Source organism: Bufo gargarizans, chromosome 3, assembly GCF_014858855.1.
Source record: "Bufo gargarizans isolate SCDJY-AF-19 chromosome 3, ASM1485885v1, whole genome shotgun sequence".
Classification (NCBI taxonomy): Eukaryota; Metazoa; Chordata; class Amphibia; order Anura; family Bufonidae; genus Bufo; species Bufo gargarizans.
Window position 1 is genome coordinate 110393685 of NC_058082.1, and position 27812 is coordinate 110421496.

The following is a 27812-nucleotide window of genomic DNA, read 5'->3' on the forward strand; positions in this document are numbered from 1 at the left end:
GCATTTAGCAAAGAAGGGACTGTTGACCATTTGTGGGCTATCGCTTAGAACGAATCGTGAAAATAGGTAGGAACAGTGGTGAGGGTGGAGTTCAGGGCTTAATTGTCCCCAGCCTTTACATGGGGATTGTGTTTCCGGCTAAAAAATGTTAGGTAATTGCCTTTCATGCAATCCCATTTTAAGTTCAAACAGTAAGCAAACAGGTGTCTCCCAAGAAAGAGAACCAATTGGTAGTGTCATCTTGTGGCAATGGCACAAAAACATGATAAGGGAAAATAGCCAAGCCAAATATCCATCTATAGACAGCTGTTTAGGGTGCTTGCCCCTCGACAGTAAGGAGTAGGATTCTGGCTGGCTGAGTGCAATCCCTTGGAGGTAGCTTAAACAGTGTGCTAAGTCACCTTAAAGAGACCAGTTGTCTACAGACACTTATAATCAATACTCCATGGGAAAATAATAAGCAAAGAGATACAGTATATCCCAAGGAAAGAGAACCATCTTGCTGGCGCCAGCTTGTGGAAATGACTCCCTATGGGTCAAAATCCAACTTTTTAACATGGCTTGGGACATGACACTGGAAAATAGCCAAGTAACCATTCATAGACAGCTGCTTTGGAACAGGATTCTGGATGACTGAGTGCAATGCCTTGGAGGCAGCTTATCTATAGTATAAGTCTCCTTTCACAGCTGCTCTCTTTAAGGAGACCTAGCACACTGTCTAAGCCGCATCCAAGGCATCACACTCAGCCAGCGAGATTCCAAATAGTCCAAATAGCGATTTCTTTACGAACAGAAGTAGCGCATTAGGTGCAGATTTTCAGTGCATTTTCATGGTTACAGATTTCAAATCCCCAGCATGCCAGCATGCCTATTATGTTGCGCATCTGCCACAGATTATCACTACAATGCACAAAACAAAATCAGCGAATCCCCAGCCTTAAAAATATGCAAACCTGATAAAAATACTCACAAAGTCGGTCTTGCTGATCTTCCATAATTCTGGAAGCTCCTGGAATTGTAGGAACATTTGTCTGAGGCTCACAACATTTATACAGGCAAGTACTGCCTGTAAAAAAAAAAAGGAAAAATAGCTGGTAAGCAGATCATATATTTCATTGTAGAGTAATATGAAAGAGATACGCCTGTAGATATGCATACAAAGAATAGATGTATCATGAAATTTACATATCTATTTCCGGTACTTAGATATTGATGACCTATTCTCAAGATGAGTCATATATATCAGATTGGTGGGGGTCTGCCGCTCAGCAACCCCCCCCCCCACACACACACTTCGTTGTTTTGGGCAGCTGGTGCAGCCAGAAAGTATAAAGGGGATGATTGCCACAAGCAGAAGGTTTCATCCATTGTGTAGTGGCTGTGCCGGGGTACTGTGGCTCAGCTCCTATTCAAGTTATTTGGAGCTGAACTGCAGTATACCAGTGCCTGAAACTACACAGTGGATGACGTCTTCCATCCACTGTATAGTTTCTAGCTCTGGTAGCTGCCAAAACAGCAGATTGGTGGTGGTCTGCCACTCACACCCCCACTAATCTGAAACAGATTACTTATTATGAGTATCGACAATAAATAATTTGGAGCAGCACATCAGTACCTCAATCCGGATTTTCAGAGTTGCATAAGCCAATCAAGAACCCCAGATCCAAAGGGGTCAATACGATAAAGTCCAAAAAGAAAGCGATGGCAGCATCTCCAATCCAACAGGCTTTATTCACACGTGGGGCATAAAACAGTACAAAAGGTCCACAAACAGCAACGTTTCAGCTACATAGTAGCCTTTTTCAAGCTATGCTATGACAGCTTGAAAAAGGCTACTATGTAGCCGAAACGTTGCTGTTTGTGGACCTTTTGTACTGTTTTATGCACCACGTGTGAATAAAGCCTGTTGGATTGGAGATGCTGCCATCACTTTCTTTTTGGACTTTATTCTGAAGGATCAGTCATCAATATTTGAGCACCAAAAAACCCCTTTAACCCCTTTAATTTTAATGTATTGATCAAATGTCTCCCTCTATCACACCATGTCTTTTTTTCTTACCTTTGGTAAGTAGTTGAAGAGTGGGCCAACCCACATCAAAACAACAAGCACCACGCTACTAGTAAAGAACCCTGAAAGCTAAAAATATATTACAAGAGTGTTGATTGGATAAATCTTTAGTACAAACAAATGAATGTATTTGGTTCCAACTTTCCAACCTCTAAAATTACACATGGTCTAGAACAGTACCATAAAATATGGGGATTATTTTTTTTAGAGACTGTGACTGTGTAGGGTCATACAATGTGCATATGATCAAGGCATTTCTGACAACCCAAAGGTGTTGTTTGTGAAAAAGCACTTTTGTTAGGAAAATAAAAAACAAGTGACCCCCAACTTGCCAAACCTTGCCAACATCTTCCTTCCACTATTCTTAACTTTCACTTATAAATAAAAAGGCAAAAAGAAGAATGAGTATGTAACTTATTGTGCATGTATATTATGTTGGAAGATTGGTCCATGGAGAAAGAATCACATACACATTTTACCCATACATGAGACCCTAGAAGGAAAAACCAGTGAATTGAGAACAACTGCTTGCTGGGCTGAGTGACATCACATTCAACAGTCACATGGACTAGGAACAGCTCAGTCCTAATCAAGGGATTAAGACTGAGCTGAAATCCCAGACACAGCCACTAACCAATGTATGGCGTTGTGCTTGGTAAGCTGTGAGCGCTGCTCTTCCTCAAATAGCTGATCGACAGGGGTGCTGGAAAACTAACAAACACAATCTCATATTAAAGGGGCTGTCCCAAGAAAAATATTCTACAGTTTTCACCCAGCAACTGGATCTGAATACTTTTGTAATTGCATGTAAATAATAATTTTGTATGTGAGTTATTCAATACAATTTATCTGTATAGCACCACCTGCTGTTCATTCTTTTTCTTTTTTCTTTGTCCTGCTCACTGAGCTGGCCGCACATGCTCAGTTTCATCCTTCAACTGCCTCCTGAGCTGTGATTGGGAGAGCATGGACACGCCCCCTTAGCTGCAGTCGAAAAGACACTCCCCTTGAGCTTTCAGCTTGATATAAATCTAGCAGAGCAATGAATGGGGAGATCTCTGGACCCATGTGAGGTACAGGGCTGGTTCTAGCTTTGTTAGAGAGATTGTCATGTACTATGGTAAAAAAGCATAACTACAACAGAAAATCTACAAAAAGTAAAAATCTGGCAAAAAAATGGCCAAAGACCATAGCATAACCAAACATAAACATGCAGCAGCATCATGTGCTATATTAGATAAATTAAATATATGCAAATAATACAACTGTGGCTTATTTTAAATTATTAGCATTCACTTTATGTATCCATTAAGATGGGCCATCAATATGTTATTGATGTGGGTTCGATCTTCGAGACCCTCACTAATCACTAGAGGCTGTATTTAATTTAGCATGCAGTGCAGACTCTTAAATGTTTATTTTATCCACATGGCTATCAAAGTATATTACTGGAATATGTATTTTCATTGTGAATTTCAAAGCATATATCAAGTTGTTGACAATATTGGGTGTGTCTTGCAGAACAAGGTGACCTCATTCAGAGGGATCCCTAACTAACAATATGTCTTAAAAATCTATTGCCTTCATATGAAAGCAAAGGTTTGTTCTGTTTGAATCTGACAGGATAAGAAAAGTGCCGTGATCCACTAGATGCTGCATTATGGAGATAATCTTCCCAAAGAGTTGCCTCTAGAGAGAGTCGGACTGGCCCACCAAAGTGCCAGCGGATCCTCCTGTAGGCCCAGCCTTTGAAACCATGGTGGTTCCCAAAAATATTTTTTTCTGGTGTGCCCAAGGAACCCTAGTCTAACATTGCTTCTAGAGGAGGATATCTCCACAGTATGCAGCTGGGTGGTAGCACTATTTGGTAGCCACATTGAATTTGCCAGTTCATTGACGATGCTAATGATCCAATACAAAGTATTTTTAAATCAAAGGGGTTGTCCAGGTTCAGAGCTAAACCCGGACATACCCATAATTTCCCCCAGGCAGCCCCCCTGTTGTTAGCATCAGAGCATTTCATGCTCCGATGCTCTCCCTTGCCCTGCTTCTGCCCAGCAGAGTGTTTGGTGATGTCACCGGCTCTCATGGGCAGGCTTTAGCGCTGCCCTAGCCCATCAGTGCCGCTGACGTCAACGGGCTCACTGCGGGGCGGAAGCCTCAGTCTGGCAGCCCTATGGAGAGCCCAGTTCGTCACCGAAACTCCAGAAAATGCCTTTGCCCTATGCGATATGGCAGGCACAAACACCTGATTCGTATAAATGATCTAGAGAGATGTATATACAAATACAAAAAGCATATATGCCAATACATTAATATTACCTGAGTATGACCTCCAGCACTTTCAAGAATATTTGTTGTAGCCAAAGTGGCAGAGCTGGGAAAGCAATGAAACAAGGAAGAGACCATGTTGGATATTCCGTGAGCCAACAGCTCCTAAAAAATAAAAATATACTGCTAGGACTACCATATTTGTATCACATTTTACTGTATTCATATGTCCTGTAGTAGGGCCTGTCAATTGGCCTACAGTTTGTTTGTACTGTAGTAGTGCTTATGAAGTTGTCTACTGCAATGGGCTTGTACCCATACGGACATCCAGGTTAACTATGGATATATTGAATTATCATGAGAATCATAATCACATTGATTACTCTACAATAAGAGCTCTCTGCTCTAATTCAAGGAAAAGGGGTCTAGTGTGGAGGACACCCCACCTCCCCTGTATTATGGCCATGTGTCTATCAGGATGACTAGTGGAAGAAAAGACTGGAAAGTAGAAAATAATTCCTGCAATCAATGCAAAGTAAAATCTAGTCCCTTGTTTCACTCATGTGATGACCCACAATCAGGGGCGTAGCTAAAGACTCATGGGCCCTGGTGCAAGAGTTCAGCTTGGGCCCCCCTTCCGTCAGTGCTTTGCGGCCAGGGAAGCACATAGCCTTCCTGCTGCCTAAGGCAAAAATTAAAACGGCACCTCCCATGCCAAATTCTTGACCTAACCCCTTCTCTCTAGCCAAAGGTGAAACTTGACCTGCAGGTACTTTCTATAATACCACACAGGGGTCTTTGGGCCCCTTTAGGCTCCTGGGACCACTACTGACTGCTACCTCTGCACCTCCTATAGCTACACCACTGCCCACAATATCAGGCCTGAGGCAATGAGAATAAACAGGTAGGTTAAACGTGTGTATTTGTTGGCACGATGGAACCTGTGGCTATTGCGTAACAAACAATTCAATATCTATTACCGCATATGCAAATCACAAATGTTTAATAAAGTTATCCTCCTACATAATCTAATAAGGAAATAAAAAATGCACATCTTATCTTGCTTCTTTTTGTGAAGCTTGATATAGGCAAGTGTCAGGATTGGATGAAAGAGGTCTTGTTAGGGCATATGGATGTTATAAAGGTAATTCCACTCAGGACACTCCCATTAGCATCTCTGCAAAGCCCCCTACTCCAGAATAGTCAGTGAATCCACATATTACATAATCGCTTATTCAAGGATAAAAATCTGACCCCACACAACTTCCTCTGGTGACCACTACTATTTGTTAGGGGGCTTCATCTTCACTTTAGGATTATGGAATTAACCACAATCGTATAAAACACATACAGTTGCAAAAGTATGTGAACCCTTTGGAATGATATGGATTTCTGCACAAATTGGTCATAAAATGTGATCTGATCTTCATCTAAGTCACAACAATAGACAATCACAGTGTGCTTAACTAATAACACACAAATAATTAAATGTTACCATGTTTTTATTGAACACACCATGTAAACATTCACAGTGCAGGTGGAAAAAGTATGTGAACCCTTGGATTTAATAACTGGTGGAACCTCCTTTGGCAGCAATAACTTCAACCAAACGTTTCCTGTAGTTGCAGATCAGATGTGCACAACGGTCAGGAGTAATTCTTGACCATTCCTCTTTATAGAACTGTTTCAGTTCAGCAATATTCTTGGGATGTCTGGTGTGAATAGATTTCTTGAGGTCATGCCACAGCATCTCAATCGGGTTGAGGTCAGGACTCTGACTGGGCCACTCCAGAAGACGGATTTTCCTCTGTTTAAGCCATTCTGATGTTTATTTACTTCTATGCTTTGGGTCGTTCTCCTGTTGCAACACCCATCTTCTGTTGAGCTTCAGCTGGTGGACAGATGACCCTAAGTTCTCCTGCAAAATGTCTTGATAAACTTGGGAATTCATTTTTCATTCGATGATAGCAATCCGTCCAGGCCCTGACGCAGCAAAGCAGCCTAAAACCATGATGCCCCCACCCCCATACTTCACAGTTGGGATGAGGTTTTGATGTTGGTGTGCTGTGCCTCTTTTTCTCCACACAGTGTTGTGTGTTTCTTCCAAACAACTCAACTTTGGTTTCATCTGATCACAGAATATTTTGCCAGTACTGCTGTGGAACATCCAGGTGCTCTTGTGCAAACTGTAAACGTGCAGCAATGTTTTTTTGGGACAGCAGTGGCTTCCTCTGTGGTATCCTCCCATGAAATCCATTCTTGTTTAGTGTTTTATATATCATAGATTCGCTAACAGGTATGTTAGCATATGCCAGAGACTTTTGTAAGTCTTTAGCTGACACTCTAGGATTCTTCTTCACCTCATTGAGCAGTCTGCGCTGTGCTCTTCCAGTCATCTTTACAGGACGGCCACTCCTAGGGAGAGTAGCAGCAGTGCTGAACTTTCTCCATTTATAGACAATTTGTCTTACCATGGACTGATGAACAGCAAGGCTTTTGGAGATACTTTTATAACCCTTTCCAGCTTTATGCAAGTCAACAATTCTTAATCGTAGGTCTTCTGAGAGCTCTTTTGTGAGAGGCATCATTCACATCAGGCAATGCTTCTTGTGAAAAGCAACCCCAGAACTGGTGTATGTTTTTTATAGGGCAGGGCAGCTGTAACCAACACCTCCAATCTCATCTCATTGATTGGACTCCAGTTGGCTGACACCTCACTCCAATTAGCTCTTGGAGATGTCATTAGTCTAGGGGTTCACATACTTTTTCCACCTGCACTGTGAATGCTTACATGGTGTGTTCAATAAAAACATGGTAACATTTAAAGCGAACCTTTCATCAGGATTTCACTTAATAAACTATTACCAGTACCTTATAGATCATCCTCATTGTGTTTCAATGCATTCTTGTGCCGCTTTCCTGGGATGTATATTCATGAAAAAACGACTTATAAAGTCCTCGTCTCCAGCTCCTGAAGTCACGCTAGAAGTCAAGGGGGTAGCCCTTCTCTCACTCCGAGCTGTAACTCCCCTGCCCTAACCCCTCCTCTAAGTAGTGTCGGACTCAAGCGCGATCCTGTAACTGAATCGCGCGTGAGGAAGAGAAGACAGGCAGGCATCGGGTATGGCGCATGCGCGATTCAGTTACAGGATCGCGCTTGAGTCCGACGGCGCATGTGCCGCCTGTACAAGCGCGGTCCCGGCGACTGAGCCGGGTGTCAGTTACACTACTTAGAAGAGGGGTTAGGGCAGTGGAGTTACAGCCCGGAGTGAGGGAAGGGCTACCCCCTTGACTTCTAGCGTTACTTCAGGAGCTGGAGACAAGGACTTTATAAGTCATTTTTTCATGAATATACATCCCAGGAAAGCGGCACAAGAATGCATTGAAACACAATGAGGATGATCTATAAGGTACTGGTAATAGTTTATTAAGTGAAATCCTGATGAAAGGTTCGCTTTAACTTGTGTGTTATTAGTTTAAGCAGACTGTGATTGTCTATTGTTGTGACTTAGATGAAGATCAGATCACATTTTATTACTAATTTGTGCAGAAATCCATATCATTCCAAAGGGTTCACATACTTTTTCTTGCAACTGTGTCCAAACCAGTCCAGTCCAGTCCAATTGATTTTGTTTTGCCACTACTATGCATAGCAGAACCTGAGTACATATAAACCTTCATAAACAAGAAAGCTTAAAGGGACACTGACAGGCCCAATTAGCATATTTAGTTATATATATATATATATATATATATATATATATATGTCAGTACAGGTCTTATAAAGTCTTTTAAAATCATCTAAGTATCCCCCCTGTCCACCTTATAAATACCGAAATATAAAGTTTTATAACCTGCTTGTCCGGTCACCAATCTGCCCAAGGGGCGGCGTTTCATCTCAAAATGCGCCCAGCCAGCCGCTCCCAACTGCCGTTCTGAAGCCCCGCCCAGCTCATCAATATTCACTTCGCTGGGCGGCGGCTACAACTCTCCCGACTCAAGATCCTGCGCACGGCCCATTCAATCCTCTGGGCATGTCCTCCGTCCAATCTTCAGCGCATGCGCCCGGCCGGGGTCACATCGCGCCTGCGTACAGAGCGCTGCAGCCCCAGCTTTATGTGCATGCGCCGGGCACTTGAGTCGGGAGAGTTGTAGCTGCCGCCCAGCGAAGTGAATATTGATGAGCTGGGCGGGGCTTCAGAACGGCAGTTCGGGAGCGGCTGGCTGGGCTGCATTTTGAGATGAAACACCGCCCCTTGTGCAGATTGGTGACTGGACAAGCAGGTTATTATTATTATTTATTATTTAAGCGCCTTTCATTCCATAGCGCTGTACATATGATAAGCGGTGCACATACATAACAGACAATTGTACTAATCAAGGTTATAAAACTTTATATTTCGGTATTTATAAGGTGGACAGGGGGGATACTTAGATGATTTTAATAGACTTTATAAGACCTGTACTGACATATATATATACCTAAATATGCTAATTGGGCCTGTCGGTGTCCCTTTAAAGTTATGAAAGCTAAAAAAGTTAAATACCTGATTGGGATCAATGCTATATCTATGTTTCTCTGCATAGATCATGGCAAGTGATACGGACACGGCATAACCAACAAAAGTGATGGCGATAGTGTCTCCAATCACATTTGGAATAATGTCCAAGGCAGGAAGCTTGGGAGTTGGAAAACTGTTAAAAAAGTAAAACACAAGTTAATATGTTGAAAGACCTGTTACTTTTACTGAAAATCCACTAAAGGTAACTTTACTCTTTACATGTCACTTATGATCATAAAAAGAAGAAAATAAATCATAAAAAGAGGAAAAGAAAAATGTATTTTATTCCTCAGTACTTTTTATTGATATAAAAAAAACATTGAAGGGGTTTATCCATTACAAAGTCTTATCCCCTATCCACAGGACAGGGGATGTGTGTAATCAGGGGGGATGTCCTACCTCTGGGGCCCTGCCGAGCACAAGAACAGGGGCCCTGTGTTCCCCCATTCTTGTGACTGGCAGGACCCCAGCGGGCAGACCCCTACCTATCAGACACTTTTCCCTTATTCTGTAGATAGGTATAAGTCTTTGTAAGATGAGGAGAAGAGAGCAATGGATTTTTTCTCTTGTTTTTTTTTTTCTGTCTTCTACAATTGTTTAGGGCAGCTATGCAACTGCCTTACACCAGATCATTTACTATCGGTCTGCTGACCACATTGCTTTGCTTGGTTAGTTAAGGGAGAAGCTCCTGATGGGTTAAATTTCCTACAAGTATTTTTGCTTTCTGCATTTGCAGTGGCCCATGATGAGCCAGAAGGGAGGATGGGAGTGGTAGTAGCTCGCGCTGTTACATTCAATCCCAGTGGCTTTCTTCATACCATGAAGTAAAAGGAGGCTGCACCTTTTCTATCCCAGTGGCTCACCCTGATATTGGGGCTCCTGCCTTGTGGTAGTCAAGGTGCCCGGGATGTTGAGTGTTTGTATGGGTGCAAGGCAGGGCATGTAGAGTACAATGGCTGGTGCATGGTGCAGGCATCAACAACCAGGCTAGATGTAGCAGAATAAATGCCCTTTACTGATATGCAAAATAGAAGTTGTAGTACATCCAACGAAAGCAAAACAGAATTCCAACTGTACACATTGCAATTCTTCCCAGATAAGTATGTATGGATTTAGCCAAAGATGGCCCTCTTTCTTCTCTATCTGTCTTAAGACTCTTCCTGCAGAATATATGGCGGCTTAGTATTTTGTAATATCCACTGAGTGATACAGGGTTTTAGAGATTTGACTAGCCAAGATGTAAAGTGTATTTTCCCTCACTGTAGTAAAGTCTTAATAGATTTTGGTTGCAGGTTACCTTACTGACTCCAGTGCTCTGCCATACAGATTCTAGGTTCTCTAGTTCACTAATTTGTCTTGCTCCTTCTCTCCTTTTGTAGATCATGTAGAGATCAGTGAGTCTCTGTAGCTTTTTCAGCCTAAGAAGATGGAGCATAAGTCACAGCTTCCACTCTCTCTGAACTCTAGTCTAGACTGACTTAAGCATAGTGGTGGGGCCAGCCCACATCTGACCTCCTACAAGAGCTCAGCCAAGATTGTCAACCCCAGTTGTGCCATCCATCCATAGTTATGCTGGATACAATGAATAACATGACAATACATAACAGTATATTACATACATTTGCAGATACCCCTGCTCTGGGGTACTGGTATGGTATATAATGTGAGCTCTGTGCATTTGCATTTAGAATCTGGTCATTCCTTGATTTTTGTTTGTATCGTAGATTGGTGTCTTGTCAGTGTAGCTTAGTTTTTCTAGTCTTCTAGCATTTGCCTTTATTCTAGCCTTGAAGTTTGTTTGACTGTAGAATATGGTAATTGTTTGTCTGCTGAATTTCATTTTAGATTTTTGTATCTCTGGGTCCTTGTAATAATTTTATTAGTATTTACAATTAGAGTCATTTTCTGCCACTGTCATTTATTTCTCTCCACTGAGGAGGAAAAGGAAGACACTGATGGACATGGACTGCCAGAGAAGCATCAGGAGTCAGGTGGGTGACCTGGTAGTCTAGCCAGGAGATTCTCTGTTTTGAACAACTCCACAATATATGAATCAAAGAACCTGTATTGGAAAGACACTAGGGGAATTTGGAAGAATTTTTTTTAACAGTAGTTAATCCATCTGGCACATTGATGGCGTATCACTAGGACGCGGCACCCGAAGTAAAGGAGCGCACACTACGCATGTGCGGTGTGTTCTCCATTCATCGCTACAGTTCTAGAAATAGCCAATGCGCTTGGCTGTTTCTGGAAATCCAATGGCAATAAATGTAGAGCATGCTACGCAAGCTCGCTCACCTCTCCATTCACCACTAGGGGTGTGCTTGAAATAGCCGAGTCGGCGCTCGCCTATTTTTTGGAACTACCATAGCAGTGAACGGATGGTGGGCATGCATGCACGGCTGTTCACTTCGGGGACCCCATTCTAGAGATAGGAGCAGGTCCACTTTGATAAATCTGCCCCTATATTGCCACATTATAAATAAATGATAATGGTTATTACCCTGCTGGTATACTTCCAACTATCTGCACATTATATCGGTTATCTAGAGATGAAGCGAACGTTATTCCAGTTGCTACAAGAACCTGTAATAAAAAGAGAAATATTAAATGAGATGCATTCATTTTCTTAAATTATTTTAAATAAAGCTGATTTACATATATGCAAGTTAATGTTATATTTGGGGGAGCAATTTTCTTTTCACGTTCAGTATATTCCTATACTGTCACAGGCAATTTCATCCTTATAGAGAGGTCTCCTTTTTTGTGGTGGTCAAATCAGCAATTTCATGTACAATATGATTATCAGATATTTCCGGTAGTTGTTAGTGTAGTCACAGATCCACAGTGTACTGGACTTGTTACATAAGTCCTTCACAATCATCTCCTGATGGCTGGTGAAGAATACAAGCCATGACTAACAAATACAAAAGTAGCTTGGGCACTTTACATCAAGACATCTTTTACAGGTCAATTTCTTACACTAGCAAAATAGGTTTGACATATCGTAAGTCTACTAATGGGCCCCAAAGTTTACAATGCAATTACAAAAGGATATGGGCATGTTCTATATAGGTGGAGGATGAGAGGAATCATTTTCTCAGTGGAGTCCAAGATGCCTAGTCCAATACATAAACGGTAGGCAATGATATGACTTGTATTTATTCCATTGTGATAAGCATCAATCATCTTCATTTAAAAAAAGCCATATACATTTTTCATTTAATTTGTCATCACTGGACCCCTTTCTTACAGACTAAAGCAAGATCTCCTGGTTGCCGTGATGGCCCATGCCTGCCACTGCTCTGCTCATATTGCTCGGCATGGCCACCTAGCTTACCCGTCCCCTGCTCCTGGTCTTCAGCAGTTCAGATCCCCCAGCATCCCTCTCTATTTATCCAGCAGGCCTGGCTGCTGGAGAAGCTCTGTGGTATTTCCCCTATGCCAAGGTGACTGAGCAATAGGTTTTCTAGTTTGCTAGACCCTGCAGAGGTGCGTTTTTTTCCATCTGACTATTCGTGTGCAGCTCACCTTGACCTTTAGCCTGATTATTGGATTGAATGTACTTTGCCTGCTCTGACTTCAGCTTGTTCCAAACTATGGTTTTTACTGGTCACTCTGTGTTCTGCATCATTGTCTGTTTACCCTGTGGGTCAGGTGTTAACCAAGGACAGACTACTACAGGAGGTAGCAGCCTGGTGGTTCCCCTGTAGCAAAGTCTAGATCCCTGTATAAGACTTAAAGGGTGATGACCAGGGGACTGCCAGGATAACACCCTTAGGAGTAGCCCCAAGTGGTTCCACACTCACTGCATATCACTGCTTGAAATGCCCTCTAAATACAGTGGAATACAGTGGCATATTACAAACCGACCCATGTGCTGCCCTTCAATCTGTATTGTACTACCAGCCAGCATTTGCATCGTCACGTTTTAAAAAACTTACCATAATGATCTCTCCTGGTATTGGTGTCCGGAGCTTTGTTCGGAACCGAACATTAAGTTCTTTGATGGGTATCAGCACAGCTAAGCAGAGTATTGATATAATCAACTCTGCAACATTTGTCATATGGGCAGCTCTAAATACTGATGCCAATGTCTGAAAAACAAATAAAAGCAAATTTACTTTGATGACCTATCCTTAGGATAGATCATCAATATCAGATCAGTGGAGGTTCGATTGCCGGGACCCCCGCCAATCAGCGTTACAAAGAGGCCATGGTGCTCCATGAGTGACCGATGAACATGTCACATGGCCTAGGTGTAGCTCAGCTCCCTAGAGCGCCGCAGCTTTCTCAAACAGCTGATTGGCAGGGGTGCAAGGAGATGGACCCCCACCACGGCCGGCTCTATCATAAGGCAGCTCAAGCGGCTGCAAACAATTAACTTGCCCCACAGCCCGGCCCTCACTGTCTCAGTCACAGAGCGAGCAGCACGCAGCTGACAGGCTGAGGCAGCAGCACAAAACACACACACACTGTGAGCTACGAGACCCTGGTGTATTTAAATCTCATTTAGCATGTTTCTCCTTGGATTCGAACTCACAAACTTTCACATCAGAGGCAAGGCACTTACCCACACAGCTATGAGAGCTATATAGCCAGTTAATTAAAAAAAAAATATATATATATATACATAAGACTTCTACTGTAGGTCACTTTGATACCTAGTGTACATCCATACACATGACAGCTGCCCCAACACACCCAGCTCTGCTACATCCATAAACAGTGTACTGGGGCAGCTATCATGTGTATGGATGTACACTAGGTATTAAAGTTATCTACAGTAGAAGTCTTATTTTATTTTTTAAGTAACTGGATATACAGCTCTCGTAGCTGTGTGGATAAGTGCCTTGCCTCTGATACAGAAGGTCATGGGTTCAAATCCCAGCATAAACTTTTCTGAAAGACAGGCTAAATAAGAACACGACCACCAAATCTTCAACACTAGAGGCTGGTGGGAACACAGGCCGGAAGAGGCCGGAAGAGGCCTGCATCGCATCGCTGACATGGAGGTGTAAGTATAAAAGTGTTTTTTTTTTTTTTTTAAATAGCGGACTGTTACTTTACTGCCACGGGGGAGGGGATACTGGCACATGAAGGGGGCAGAAATGGACATGAATCATGAGGGGCAGAAATGTGAAATGATAGGGGGGGGGGCAAGAAATGGACATGAATCATGAGGGGCAGAAATGTGAAATGATGGGGGGGGGGGGGGCACCAAAATGTAGATTCGCTTGTGTTGACAAAAATCCTTGCACCGGCCCTGACCCCCACCAATCTCATATTGACAAACTAGCCAGAGAACAGGTTATCAATATGTAAATCTTATAGAATCTCTTTAATCAAATGTTTCCATTAATATTGCATTTTTTCCTTTCGTAAGCACAGTTTCAAGAATTGTGCTAATATCCTTAGGATCCTGAAACATGTAATAACGGCTGCCCAATTTATATATCAAGGTATGCAAAATAGTACTTGGCCATAATTTTGCTTAGTACTGGATTTACTCATCAGGAGTATGTAGGCACACAATTGTCTCCTGTACAATCAACTTTTAACCATGATGGCCAATGGTGGTACTGTAAGTTTTTTCCATCAGTACTTACAGCGTGGGGTCTGCATATAAGAACTGAATGAAGAATACTTAACCAAATCCAAGTAGATGAGTTATTAAAAAAGCCCTGACCTGAGTATCAGGTAACCTTTTCTAGAGGCCTGTCTGATAGAAGCCACCTCTTGTCTCTAATAGATGCAGTCCTAGTTGTGCTTGTTGATACTTTTGCTTATTTTAGGCTTTGTTTTATTTGTCTTTGCAACACAATTCCTAGAAGAAACTGGCAGTGTTTTTGGCTCACCTTAAAAATGGAAAAGGATCCAGTAGGACGTGGGAGAGGTAATCCCATCATGTTCTGGATCTGAGAAACGGTGACATGAAAAGCAGCAGCATTGGTGAAAGCTTTGACTATAGGCTCAGACAAGTACGTGGACAGAAAGCCCAGCTGTAGAACAAACATAATAACCTGAGAGGATAGAGCAGAAGTAGTCCAAACGTGTCAGTTTGCATTGTATTTTAATAGTATTTACATTTATTTTTATATACACTTTATTGTTAGAAGTGAAAACTTTATTGTTAGCTATAAAGACATTTATAACATTATTACATTTATATTGGTTGAAGCACAACGTTATTTGAGAATTGTCTTATACTTATTTTGTGACACAATTATAGGTATTGTGTCTGTGGTAAACTTACCATTATAAGTCCCATTAGGAAGGCAATAGCAGCAGCCATCCCTATTCTCTGAGCATATATTTCTGATTGCTCCTCACTGGTGAGGTTTCTCTGTAATGTGTTCTCAAAAAGATGTTCATCAATGACTGAGCCAGTCATTAGGCTTAGCACAGCAAAGGTACCTAGGGGTCAAAAAAATGCAATGCAGTAAAATTAGGTTTGATAACTGAAGCAGATTCAACAGATAATTGTCCTGACCTCTCACCAACACAAGATGTTGCTGCCACAAAAGAAGTTGTAGAGATTAAAAGTAAAAGTTATTCATTGTGTAAAGTTATACAATTTTCCAATATACTTTCTTTATCAAAGCTCTCTGCTTGTATTTATCCAGTAATAACTTTTATTGTTTACCACCCGATGAAAGTTTGTCTGGTGAAATTACAGTGCAGGATATAGAGCTGTGTCTTGTAACGAGCCAACCACTTGTGTGATTAACTTTTACTCATACAGCCGTAATAGCTTTTTAACATGTAAAAAGGGTATTTGTACCTAGAGTACACTTTTTCTACTTAATTTTTCCAATTCTGGATATATCACTTCTCTGACACTTTTTCATTTTTTTCAGGATTACCCAGTCTAAGGGCTCATGCACATGACCGTATGCCCTCCGAGACATGCGGTCTGTGAGTGGGCCATATGTCCCGGAGTGGCATACATCGTGTGGACGGGAGTACACAGCATCATAGGTTAATATGATGCTGTGCGCATCGGGCCGCCTGCGGGGCTATTGTCCTGCACTCATTATGCGCACAGCATCATAGTAACCTATGATGCTGTGTACTCCCGTGCACACAATGTATGCCACTCCGGGACATATGGCCCGCTCACGGACCGTATATCTCGGCGGGCATATGGTCGTGTGCATGACCCCTAAGGCTTCATGCACATGAACATTTTTTTTTTTTTCTTACATATTTTGCAGATTGGATGCAAACCCATTCATTTTAATGGATCCATAAAAAATGCAGACAGCAAACCATGTTCTGTCCACATCCATATGTCCGCACTTCCATCATGCAAAAAAATAGAACCATTTTGCAGACAAGAGTAGGCATTTTGACAATGGGGTCCATGGAAATAGCGGGATGCACACAGCCGGTATTTGTAGTTTGCAGATCTGGGGTTCGTGGTTGTGCGCATGAGGCCTAATTCAGGATTATTTCTTTCACTTATAGGTACAAGGAATACTAGGAATGTGGACAAGCGGCATATGCTGATGGAGATACACTGCCTGTCCAAAAAAAAGTCGCCCCCAAAAATCCATGTGTGAAAATGATGTCTCTTTCACAATTTGAGCCCGATGAATCCTGGCATTGTCATCTTGGAATATGCCCGTGCCATCAGGGAAGAAAAAATCCATTGATGGAATAACCTGGTCATTCAGTATGTTCAGGTAGTTAGCTGACCTCATTCTTGGAGCACATACTGTTACTGAACCTAGACCAGACCAACTGCAGCAACCCCAGATCATAGCACTGCCCCACAGGCTTGTACAGTAGGCACTAGGCATGATGGGTGCATCACTTCATCTGCCTCTCTTCTTACCCTGATGTGCCCATCACTCTGGAACAGGGTAAATCTGGACTGAGACCACATGACCTTCTTCCGTTGCTCCAGAGTCCAATCTTTATGCTCCCTAGCTAATTGAAGCCTTTTTTTCTGGTTTGCCTCACTGATTAGTGGTTTTCTTACGGCTACACAGCTGTTCAGTCCCAATTCCTTGAGTTCCCTTCGCATTGTGCATGTGGAAATACTCTTACTTTCACTATTAAACATAGCCCTGAGTTCTACTGTTGTTTTTCTTCGATTTGATTTCACCAAACGTTTAAGAGATCACCAATCACGATCATTCAGGATTTCTTTCCCGCCACATTTCTTCCTCGAATACGATGGGTCCCCACTATCCTTCCAGTTTTTAATAATGCAATGGACAGTTCTTAACCCAATTTTAGTAGTTTCTGCAATCTCCTTAGATGTTTTCTCGGCTTGATGCATGCCAATGATTTGACCCTTCTCCAACAGACTAACATCTTTTCCACGACCACGAGATGTGTCTTTCGACATGGTTGTTTAAGAAATGAGAAGCAACTCATTGCACCAGTTGGGGGTTAAATAACCTGTTGCCAGCTGAAAGATAATCACAGTAATTATCAAATAGGAGGCTCATAACTATTTGCTTAATTAAATCCAGGTGGCGACTTCTTTTTTGGGACAGGCAGTGTATAATACTACTGCAAGTCACCCATGTAAAATATGTGACATACATGCATGTTCTGCAGTCCTACTTGTGGGTAGCACTGTATAGAGCAGGAGGAGCTGAGCAAATTGATATATAGTTTGTGGGAAAAGATTAATTATAACTTGCTATTTATTTAAATCTCTGCTTTTTCTGTAATGATCAGTGGATGTGGAATTACTGTGTCAACCAACTGGTTTTACTTTGGGCTAAACCTAAGGACATTATCCAGGCGGTCCCTTGTTATTCAGGACTTCTCTGCAGGGGAGCCACTACCTCCTGGAGTAGTCGCAGTGTGGTTCACAGTTGACCCTAGGCAGTTTCTACGAATCCGTGAAATAGTCCAAAGGGCAGGGCAGGCAGCTCAGGGTCAGTACAGTGATCAGGCATAGGTCAGGCATCAGTTGGTCAGAACCAGGGAATTAAGCAGAAGTTGGTACACGGGCAGACAAGCAGTAAGTGTGTATACATAGATAGCTGTCACACACTGATAGCTGTACATGGGGGCAGACTTAAGTTTAGAAAGGGCAAATATATAAATGTATATCTCACAAAACTATATATTAATCTGCTCAGCTCCTCCTGCTCAATAACATGCGGCCTGTGGATTGCACTGCACGTCCTCTTCTACTCGATTACTTAATATATCAGTTTTGGTTTATCTTGACCATTAATGAAATTCTCATCATGAACTGCCATGAAACACAGTGCCTTGAAAAAGTATTTATACCCCTTGAACTTTTCCACGTTACACCTGCAAACTTAAATGTAATTAAAAAATGTAAACATTTTATTGGGATTTTACATGATAGACCAACTGAAAATAGCAAGTATGTGTGAAGTGGAAAAAAAAACTTTAATTAATAAAAATCTGAATAGTGTGGCGTGCATTTGTATTGAGCCCCCTGTACTCTGATACCCCTAATAAAATCCAGTCTGACCAATTGCCTTCAGAAGTCACCTAATTAGTAAATAGAGTCCACCTCTGTGTAATTTTTTCTCAGTATAACTACAGCTGTTCTGTGAAGGCCTCAGAGGTTTGTTAGTAAACATTAGGGATCAAACAGCATCATGAAAACCAAGGAACACGCCAGACAGATCAGGGATCAAGTTGTGGAGAAGTTTAAAGCAGGGTTAGGTTATAAAAAATATCCCAAGACCTGAACATCACACAGAGCGCTGTTCAATCCATCATCTGAAAATGGAAGGAGTATGGCACAACTGCAAACATACCAAGAAATGGCCGTCTACCTAAACTGACAGCCGAGGCAAAGAGAGCACTAATTAGAGAAGCAGCTAAGAGGCCCATGGTCACTCTGGAGGAGTAAGAAGAAAGCAAGCCATAAGATGTTTGCCACAAGCCATGTAGGGAACACAGCTAACATGTGGAAGTGTAACAGCGGCTGCTGTGCGCTGCTGTGCGCTGCTGTTTCCCTGCTTACCGCTGCAGTCTCGGGCGCTGTGTTTAGCAGTCATCTGCTGCCAGTGCTTCCCCATTCACCGCTGAAGTCCTGGGCTCTGTCCGTTTAGGTACTGTTGTTCTGGGATCTACTACACAGTTTCTTTTCAGCCCTGGCCACAGTATGCTTGCTCATTGTTCCCTGCAGCACTTCCTTAAGGGTCGGCGCGTGTCACTTCCTGTGCTTTATGGGTTAGATCAGGCATGCTCAACCTGCTGCCCTCCAGTTGTTGCAAAACTACAACTCCCAGCATGCCTGAACAGCCCACAGCTATCAGTCTACAGCAGGGCATTGTAGGAGTTGTAGTTTTACAACAGCTGTAAGGCCGCAGGTTGAGCATGCCTGGGTTAGATCATGTGACCTTGCTGACCAATCTTAGCCCTCCTGCACATATATAAGTGGCTCAGCCCCCTTCCCAGATGTCTAAGCGTCAAGGTCCTTGTGTCCTGCTAAGGTTGCTGTTATCTCTGCTTGTGTACCTGACTCGTGCTTATGTTTATGGACTCCGCTACCTGTTTGATCCCTGCCTGCTTGCCTTCACTCTCCTGTTGCTGATCCGGATTGCCTGACCTGTACCTGTGCCACGTGCCAGGACCTATTGCTTGTTTAACTTCACCTCTGCCTCATACTTCGGTCCCGCACTGTTGCTCCTGGTTATGACTCGGCCTACTGACTACGTCTGTACTTCTGGTACCTTGCTCAGGTACCTCCTGGTCCGCCTGGACCAGCTGCCTCATGTGCCAATCCTCCTCAAGAGGTAGTGACCTGGTGTTCCCCTCGGGAAAGTCTATCCTCACCATCAGGGGTACTGTGAAGATCGAGGGGTTCACTTAGACAACAACCTTAGAGGAGGTAGGACACGTGGCACAGTGGGTTCACTCCCGCTGGTTCGTGACAAGAAGAAGGTGCTCTATTCAGATGAGACCAAAAGTTTAACTTTTTGGCCTAGATGCAAAACGCTATGTGTGGTGAAAAACTAACACTACACATCACACTGAACACACTGTCCCCACTATGAAACATAGTGGTGGCAGGATAATGCTTTTCGTCAGGGACAGGGAAGCTGGTCAGAGTTGATGGGAAGATGGATGGAGCTAAATACAGGTCAATCCTGGAGGAAAACCTGTTAGAGGTTGCAGAAAACGAGACTGGGGCAGAGGTTCACCTTCCAGCAGGACAACCCTAAACATACAGCCAGAGCTACAATGGAATGGTTTGGATCAAAGCATATTGATGTGTTAGAATGGCCCAAAGTCCAGACCTAAATCCCATTGAAAATCTTTGGCAAGACTTGAAAATTGCTGTTCACAGTCGCTCTTCATCCAATCTGACTGCGCTCAGGGCCGGTGCTACCATAAGGCAGACCAAGCGGCCACCTTAGGGCGCACCCTGGGGGAGGGCGGAAAAATGTGACATGGAGGGGGAGAAATGTGACATGGGGGTCTGATGGCTGACATTGGGGGCTGATGGCTGGGGGATGATGTCTGACATGGGGTTCTGATCTGAGGTCTGATTAACATTGGGGGTCTGATTGGGGCTGTGAGCTGAGGTCTGATTAACATTGGGGGTCCGATTGCTGGTCTGACCTGAGGTGTAATGGAAAATATTTTTTTCTTATTATCCTCCTCTAAAACCTAGGTGTGTCCTTAAACCAGCCATTGTCTGAAGCAGAGAGAAGATACCAGGACCACAGAGAGGAGAAGCGTGGGGGGGGCACCAAAATGTAGCTTCGCTTGTGTTGGCAAAAATCCTTGCACCGGCCCTGACTGCGCTTGAGCTATTTTGCAAAGAAGAATGGGCAAAAAGTTCAGCCTCTAGCTTGTAGAGACATACCCCAAAAGACTTGCAGCTGTAATTGCAGCAAAAGATGATCCTACAAGGTATTGACTCGAGGGGGCTGAATACAAATGCACACCACACTTTCCAGATTCTTATTTATAAAATACTTTGAAAACCATGTATAATTTTCTTTTTATTTCACACATACCTGTTACTTTTTGTTGGTCTATCACATCAAATCCCAATAAAATACATTTAAGTTTGTGGGTGTAACATAAAAACATGTAGAAAAGTTCAAAGGGTATGAATACTTCTAAGGTACTGTATCTATATTATAAAGGAAGAACAATCTAATGAATCAAAATCACACTAAACTGTTTTCTTTTAGGTGGTCTCACCAGTAGAAACATGATGTCCAGTCCCCAGTAGCATGTACAGTAAAACAGGAAAGAAAGATGTATAGAGTCCATACACCGGAGCCACAGATGTCAGCAGGGCAAAGGCCATTCCTAGGAGAGATTCAACAGGTTCCATTACTGTCAAGCTAAGCTTGATCCTAATATTAATATACTGTATGAAGTTTTTAATAGATTCAGTACATTAGAAAAAAAAAATCCATTATTACAATATTTTGAAATGTAAATGTGAATTTTCTAGCAAAGTTACTAGACAGGAGATAATGGTTTATGTATTTATTTTTTGCACTTATATAGCGCTACTATATTCCATTACTATATTTACAGACATTAGCACCAAGCTGTCCCCAATGGGGCTCACAATCTAAGTTCCCTATTAGTATGTCTTTGGAGAGTGGGAGGAAACCCACCCAAAGGCCTCATGCACACGACCGTTGTTGTGTTCCGTTCCGCAAAATGGGGTTCCGTGATCAGTTTCCGTTTTTGTTTTCGTGTGTCTTCCTTTATTTTTGGAGGATCACCAGACATGAAGGAAATTAACAAAAAATCTAAGACAGGTTTGCCATGCAAATGATAGGAAAAAAAAAACGGACTCGGATGACAATGTTATGTGCCTCTGTTTTTTTTTTTGCTGTCCCATTGACTTGAATGGGTCTCGAACCATTATACAGGTTATATTTTTTTGACGGACTGGAACCACGGATCACAGACGCGGATGACAAACGGTGCATTAGCCGAGTTTTCAATGGACCCATTGAAAGTCAATGGGTCAGCAGAAAATCACGAAAAACGGAACAACGGTCGTATGCATGAGGCCAAACACAAGAGAACATACAAACTCCATGCAGATGTTTTCCTTGGTCAGATTAGAACCCAGGACCCCAGCACTGCAAGGCAATAGTACCAACCACTGAGCACTGTGCTGCCCATGTCCACAAATGTCCATACTCCAAAGTACCCTTGCTCCAGAACAAGATGCTATGATAATGATAATAATAATGATAATAATGATAATTGATTATGGGGGTTTCTGCAACAACTTCAAAAGATGGGCCCCAAGGAAGAGACTATACTGGCTGGCCTGCCTCTATTCCTAGAGGCCATGTTATCCTTCGGATGCGTCTATAATAATAAACTGGATAGTCTACCCAGTTTTTTATATTGATATATGTTATTTGAGATTCTGTGCTCGTGGACTGGGGGCCCACCTTTCTCAGGGGCCCACCAGGGGATTCCCCTGTTCCCCTGTGGGCCAGTCCGAGCCTGACTACTACTATTAAAATACATCTTATTCCTGCAAGAATTCTTGTCTACTATGAAGTTCTAGTTAAAATGTGCTGACAGAGACATGGCCAGGTGATTAGCAATGGTCACTTTGTAAACACCATTACCAACTAATAGTGATGCTTGACCTTCACTGGCTTGCGCAGTGCAGATCTCAGAGTTTGGAGAGCCTACTGAGATTAACTGCACATACACGATACTTAGCCCTGTCAATCTGACCATGAGGGGCAGTTGCGAAGGCGGAGAAGGGGAGGTGAAGGATTACTCTGATGGGCTAGGCTAGCACCTCATTTGCGTAAGAATAAAAGTGGAATATTTGGTGCAACCTTACATCAGATTGCAGCAATAGAGGTCACACTTAATTCGTTATGAACACCCGTACCAGACAGTATGCCTGGTTTAATATGATTGACCATGGTGACAGACGCTCTTTAAGCTTATAATGACCACAATTATTAGGGATTATGGCATTACAAGAAAGGGAGACTCTATTTAGTAGCATTTACAGGGGTGGGTGGTTTTAGTTAAAGGGGTTATCCAGTAAATTATATTGAAGACCTATCCTCTAGGTAGGTCATCATATCAGTTTGTCAGGGTTCACACACCCAGGACCTCCGCCGATCAGCTGTGCATGAGCACCACCTAAGGCCATGCAGGGGCGGATTGGCCATACACCTTACAGGGAAATCTCCAGATGGGCCGATGCTCAGGGGGCCGCCCAAGCCACCATCACTGCCGCTGGGTACACAATAGGCTCTCAGTGGTCATTAACGCTTTCAGAATCAGATAATCATGTACCTGGCCAGTGACATGCCCTCCTGAATTCAACTATGTCCTGCATCTCACCTCCTAAGCCCCCTGCTCCATATCATAGTCAGAGACAACTGGAGGAGGAGTAAATGTAGCCGCTATTGATGGCCAACTGTGAGGAACAGCTTTTGGGGCAGTATATTGTGTGGCACTGTGGTATATGGTATTTTGCATTATGCTATTGCCTTAACTTTTGTTGCCCCACCTCCTGTCAATTTATACCCTCCTACAACATGGGGCCACTTTTCAGTATTTTTTCCAGGGCCACTTTAAGTTCCCAATCCGCCCCCGAGACCATGTGACATCACTGTACATCGGTCACATGGCCTTGGAGCATCTCAGCCTCATTTAAGTAAATGGGGCCGAGCTGCAATACCAAGCACAACCACTGTACAATGTATGGCACTGTGGTTGGAAAGCATTAGAGCTCCGGTGAGAATGGCGGCTCCCTGTAACAGCTGATTGACGGGGGTGTCAGGACTTGGACTCCCGCCGATGTCATAATGATAAACTACCCTGAGGATAGGTAATCATTTATTTACCTGGATAACCGATTTACGGTGCCAGCATTGTAATGTGATAATCCCTCTTAGGCAGGGCCGATATTAGTCGAAGTGTGGCCCTGGGTAAAATTGAAAATAGGGCCTCAAATCCTGAAATATTGGACCAGTAGTCTTACAGGACTTTGTAGGCACAGACAGTGGTTGCAACCAGCTGAGTGTAGAATGCCACATTATCTCTTTAGCCTTTCTACTGTAAGCTGCTGATCCTGCAGCCTCTTTGGGTATGTTCACACAGAGCATTTTCTGTACTTAAAAAAACCCTAATGCAGAATCCGCATCAGTTTTATTTGGAGGTGTTTTTTCTTTTTATGATTCATTTTATAACACCTTTCTTATGCAGTTTTGACGTGGATTTTCATTCCTTCCCACTTTCAATGGGAATTCTGGACATGTAACCCACATCAAGAATGATTTTTTGCCATGGTGCAGTTTATAAAACAGAAGCTGTAAAAAAAAGTTGTTGTCCCATCCGGGCCCCTGAAGTGAAGGGAGATCACAATGTGCATGCATGGTCATCCTCCATTATGCTATGAGTGTTCTGATAATAGCTGATCACTGGCAATTCCATAGCAGTGAATGGAGATAATGCTGCAAATTCACATGTTATGGGGGATCTGTAGAAGATACACTGTTATGGGGGATCTGTGGATGACACACTGTTAAGGGGGTTCTGTAGAAGATACACTGTTATGGGGCATCTATGGATGACACACTGTTAAGGGGGATCAGTATAAGATACATTGCTATGGGGTATCTATGAATGACACACTGTTATGGGGGATCTGCGAATTACACACTGTTATGGGGCATCTTTGGATGACACACTGTTATGTGGGATCTGCAGATGACACACTGTTATGGGGGATCTGCGGATGTTAAGGGGGACCCGTGGATGACACTGTTATGGGGGATCTGCGGATGACACTCTGTTATGGGGGATCTGCGGATGACACACTGTTATGGGGGATCTGCAGATGACACTATTATTGGGGGTCTGCAGATGACACATTGTTATGGGGGATCTGCGGATGACACACTGTTATGGGGGGTCTGCGGATGACACATTGTTATGGGGGATCTGCGGATGACACACTGTTATGGGGGATCTGCGGATGACACACTGTTATGGGGGATCTGCGGATGACACACTGTTATGGGGGATCTGCGGATGACACTGTTATGGGGGATCTGTAAATGACACACTCTTATGGGGGATCTGTGGATGACACACTCTTACGCTGGGTTCACACCTGAGCGTTCGTGATGGAGCGCTCTGTATGCGCGATTGTACCGGCGTTTGCAATCGTGCATACAGAGACAAGCGAACGCCCATTGTCGTGCGTTCCCGAAAGTCTATGTACGGGAACGCGCGACAAGACGCCCCAAAGAAATTCATGTACTTTTTGGGGCGTCGGGCGTTTTACAGCGAGATCGTACACGCTGTAAAACGCCCAGGTGAGAACCATGCCGATAGGGAAGCATTGGTTTCTCCTTGTTGAGCGTTTTACAGCGCGTAGGAACGCACTGTAAAACGCTCAGGTGTGAACCCAGCCTTATGGGGGATCTGTGGATGACACACTCTTATGGGGGATCTGTGAATATCACACTGTTATGGGGGATCTGTGGATAACACACTTTTATGGGGGCTCTGGCTCAGATACGGCCACAATGTGTAACATACTGTAGCTTTACAGATGCCTTTATTAGCAGCCCTGGTCTGCTCCCTTGGTACTGAAAAAAAAAGACACTGCTAATTTGGACTCTATTCCTAGAGGCCATCTTATCCTTCGGATGCGTCTATAATAATAAACTGGATAGTCTACCCAGTTTTTTATATTGATATATGTTATTTGAGATTCTGTGCTTGTGGACTGGGGGCCCACCTGCCATTAACAATGCAGACCACCTAAATAAGGCTGTCTTCATTAGTTTAAGTAGGGCCCTCTATGGCCCAGGCAGTCATGTGGGTATTAAAAGCAGTGCGCGACCACGTCACAAGAACCACACTAGCACGCCGTTTGGTTGTGCCTTAAAAGTGCTGCAGACCTAGCTCATACTGGAGTCACATGGGTCCAACAGAACAGAAGAAGCTCACACAGGGGCACAGGGAGCTCACATAGGTAACACAGAGGGCACACACGGAGCACAGGCGACGCAGGGAGCTCACATAGGGGGCACAGGGAGCACACACCACTCACACAGGGGGCACAGGAAGCACACATCACTCACACAGGGGGCACAGGAAGCACACATCACTCACACAGGGGGCACTGGAAGCACACACAGCTCACACAGGGGGCACTGGAAGCACACACAGCTCACACAGGGGGCACTGGAAGCACACACAGCTCACACAGGGAACACATGTAACACAGGGAGCTCACATAGGGGGCACAGGGAGCACACACCACTCACACAGGGGGCACAGGAAGCACATACCACTCACCCAGGGGGCACACGAAGCACACATCACTCACACAGGGGGCACTGGAAGCACACACAGGGAGCACAGGGAGCACATGCAACACAGGGAGCTCACATAGGGGGCACAGGGAGCACACACCACTCACACAGGGGGCACAGGAAGCACATACCACTCACCCAGGGGGCACAGGAAGCACACATCACTCACACAGGGGGCACTGGAATCACACACAGGGAGCACAGGGAGCACATGCAACACAGGGAGCTCACATAGGGGGCACAGTGAGCACACACCACTTACACAAGGAGCACAGGAAGCACGCACAGCTCATACAGGAGCATTCACAGGGAGCTCAGGTGATGCTGGGAGCTCACATAGGGGGCACAGGGCACATACAACTCACACAAGGGGCAAGAAAGCACACACCGATCACACAGGGAGCACACACTGCTTTATCTGCTTTCACACCATAGTTAGCGTAGTGGTAGGACACTTGCCATGCTGAGAGACCGTGACGTGGTGCATTATGGGCTCCGATGTGTTCTTGATAGGAATATATTGGCAAAAGTCTCAGCTTTTAATATCTGCTTCTATGACTAGCTAGTATATCAGTGGCATATCCGTTTGGTGCATTATTTTCCTGTGATTTATATAATTATATTTTCATCCGCACAATGCTCCGTTTTGTGTAGGATGCCTTTGTGGTGCATGTGGACCACGCCGGCATCCCCCATTGTATGCATCTTTTGCTGGAGATGGTCGTTTGCTGCCGTCCACATGGGTTGGGACTGTTCCCCCAATGAGAAACACGCTACAGTGTTTGGGGTCTGAGCAGTTCCCCCATATTTGCCACTATATTTCTATTATTTGAATGAATGTGCCTTTACCTGGCATTTAAACATTCTTTTGCACCTGGTGACCTCCATCACACGGTCTGATATGGGTGGGGCTTACAGTCTGGCTTTGTTCACATTGCATTAGTTGTCCTGCTATGCGGTTGTGTGGAAGCTTGGCTGTGAGCTGGATTTCATCACCTTCAGACCGTGTTCACACCATAGTTAGCGTAGTAGTAGGACCCTTGCCATGCTGAGAACCGTGACGTGGTGCATGATGGGCTACGATGTGTTCCTGACAGGAATATATTGGCAAAAGTCTCAGCTTTTAATATTTGCTTGTATGACTAGCTAGTATAGTCAGTGGCATATCCGTTTGGTGCATTTTTTTTCTGTGATTTATACGCTTTAGGCCTCATGCACACGACCGTTGTGTGCATCCGTGGCCGTTGTGCCGTTTTCCGTTTTTTTTCACGGACCCATTGACTTTCAATGGGTCCGTGGAAAAATCGGAAAATGCACCGTTTTGCAGCCGAGGCCGTGATCCGTGTATCCTGTCCGTCAAAAAAATATGACCTGTCCTATTTTTTTGACGGACAACGGTTCACGGACCCATTCAAGTCAATGGGTCCGTGAAAGAACACGGATGCACACAAGATTGGCATCCGTGTCCGTGATCCGTGGCCGTAGGTTGCTTTCATACAGACGGATCCGAAGATCGGTCTGCATAAAAGCTTTTTCTGATCTAAGTTTTCACTTCGTGAAAACTCATTTCCGACAGTATATTCTAACACAGAAGCGTTCCCATGG

The 27812-nt window shown here is 43.7% G+C and overlaps 1 protein-coding gene across 1 annotated transcript in view; it reads right to left on the reverse strand.

Annotated features, from left to right (window-relative positions):
• LOC122931975 (solute carrier family 26 member 10-like) overlaps positions 1–27812 on the reverse strand; it is a 77404-nt gene that overhangs the window by 43715 nt on the left and 5877 nt on the right. The window contains exons 2-10 of the mRNA XM_044286100.1: positions 21070–21180; positions 15158–15318; positions 14760–14924; positions 12846–12998; positions 11405–11487; positions 8887–9034; positions 4391–4504; positions 2060–2137; positions 971–1066 (exon numbers count right to left, since the gene is read on the reverse strand). Of these exons, the coding sequence (XP_044142035.1) occupies positions 971–1066; positions 2060–2137; positions 4391–4504; positions 8887–9034; positions 11405–11487; positions 12846–12998; positions 14760–14924; positions 15158–15318; positions 21070–21180 (1109 nt within the window). The remainder of the gene's footprint in view (positions 1–970; positions 1067–2059; positions 2138–4390; positions 4505–8886; positions 9035–11404; positions 11488–12845; positions 12999–14759; positions 14925–15157; positions 15319–21069; positions 21181–27812) is intronic.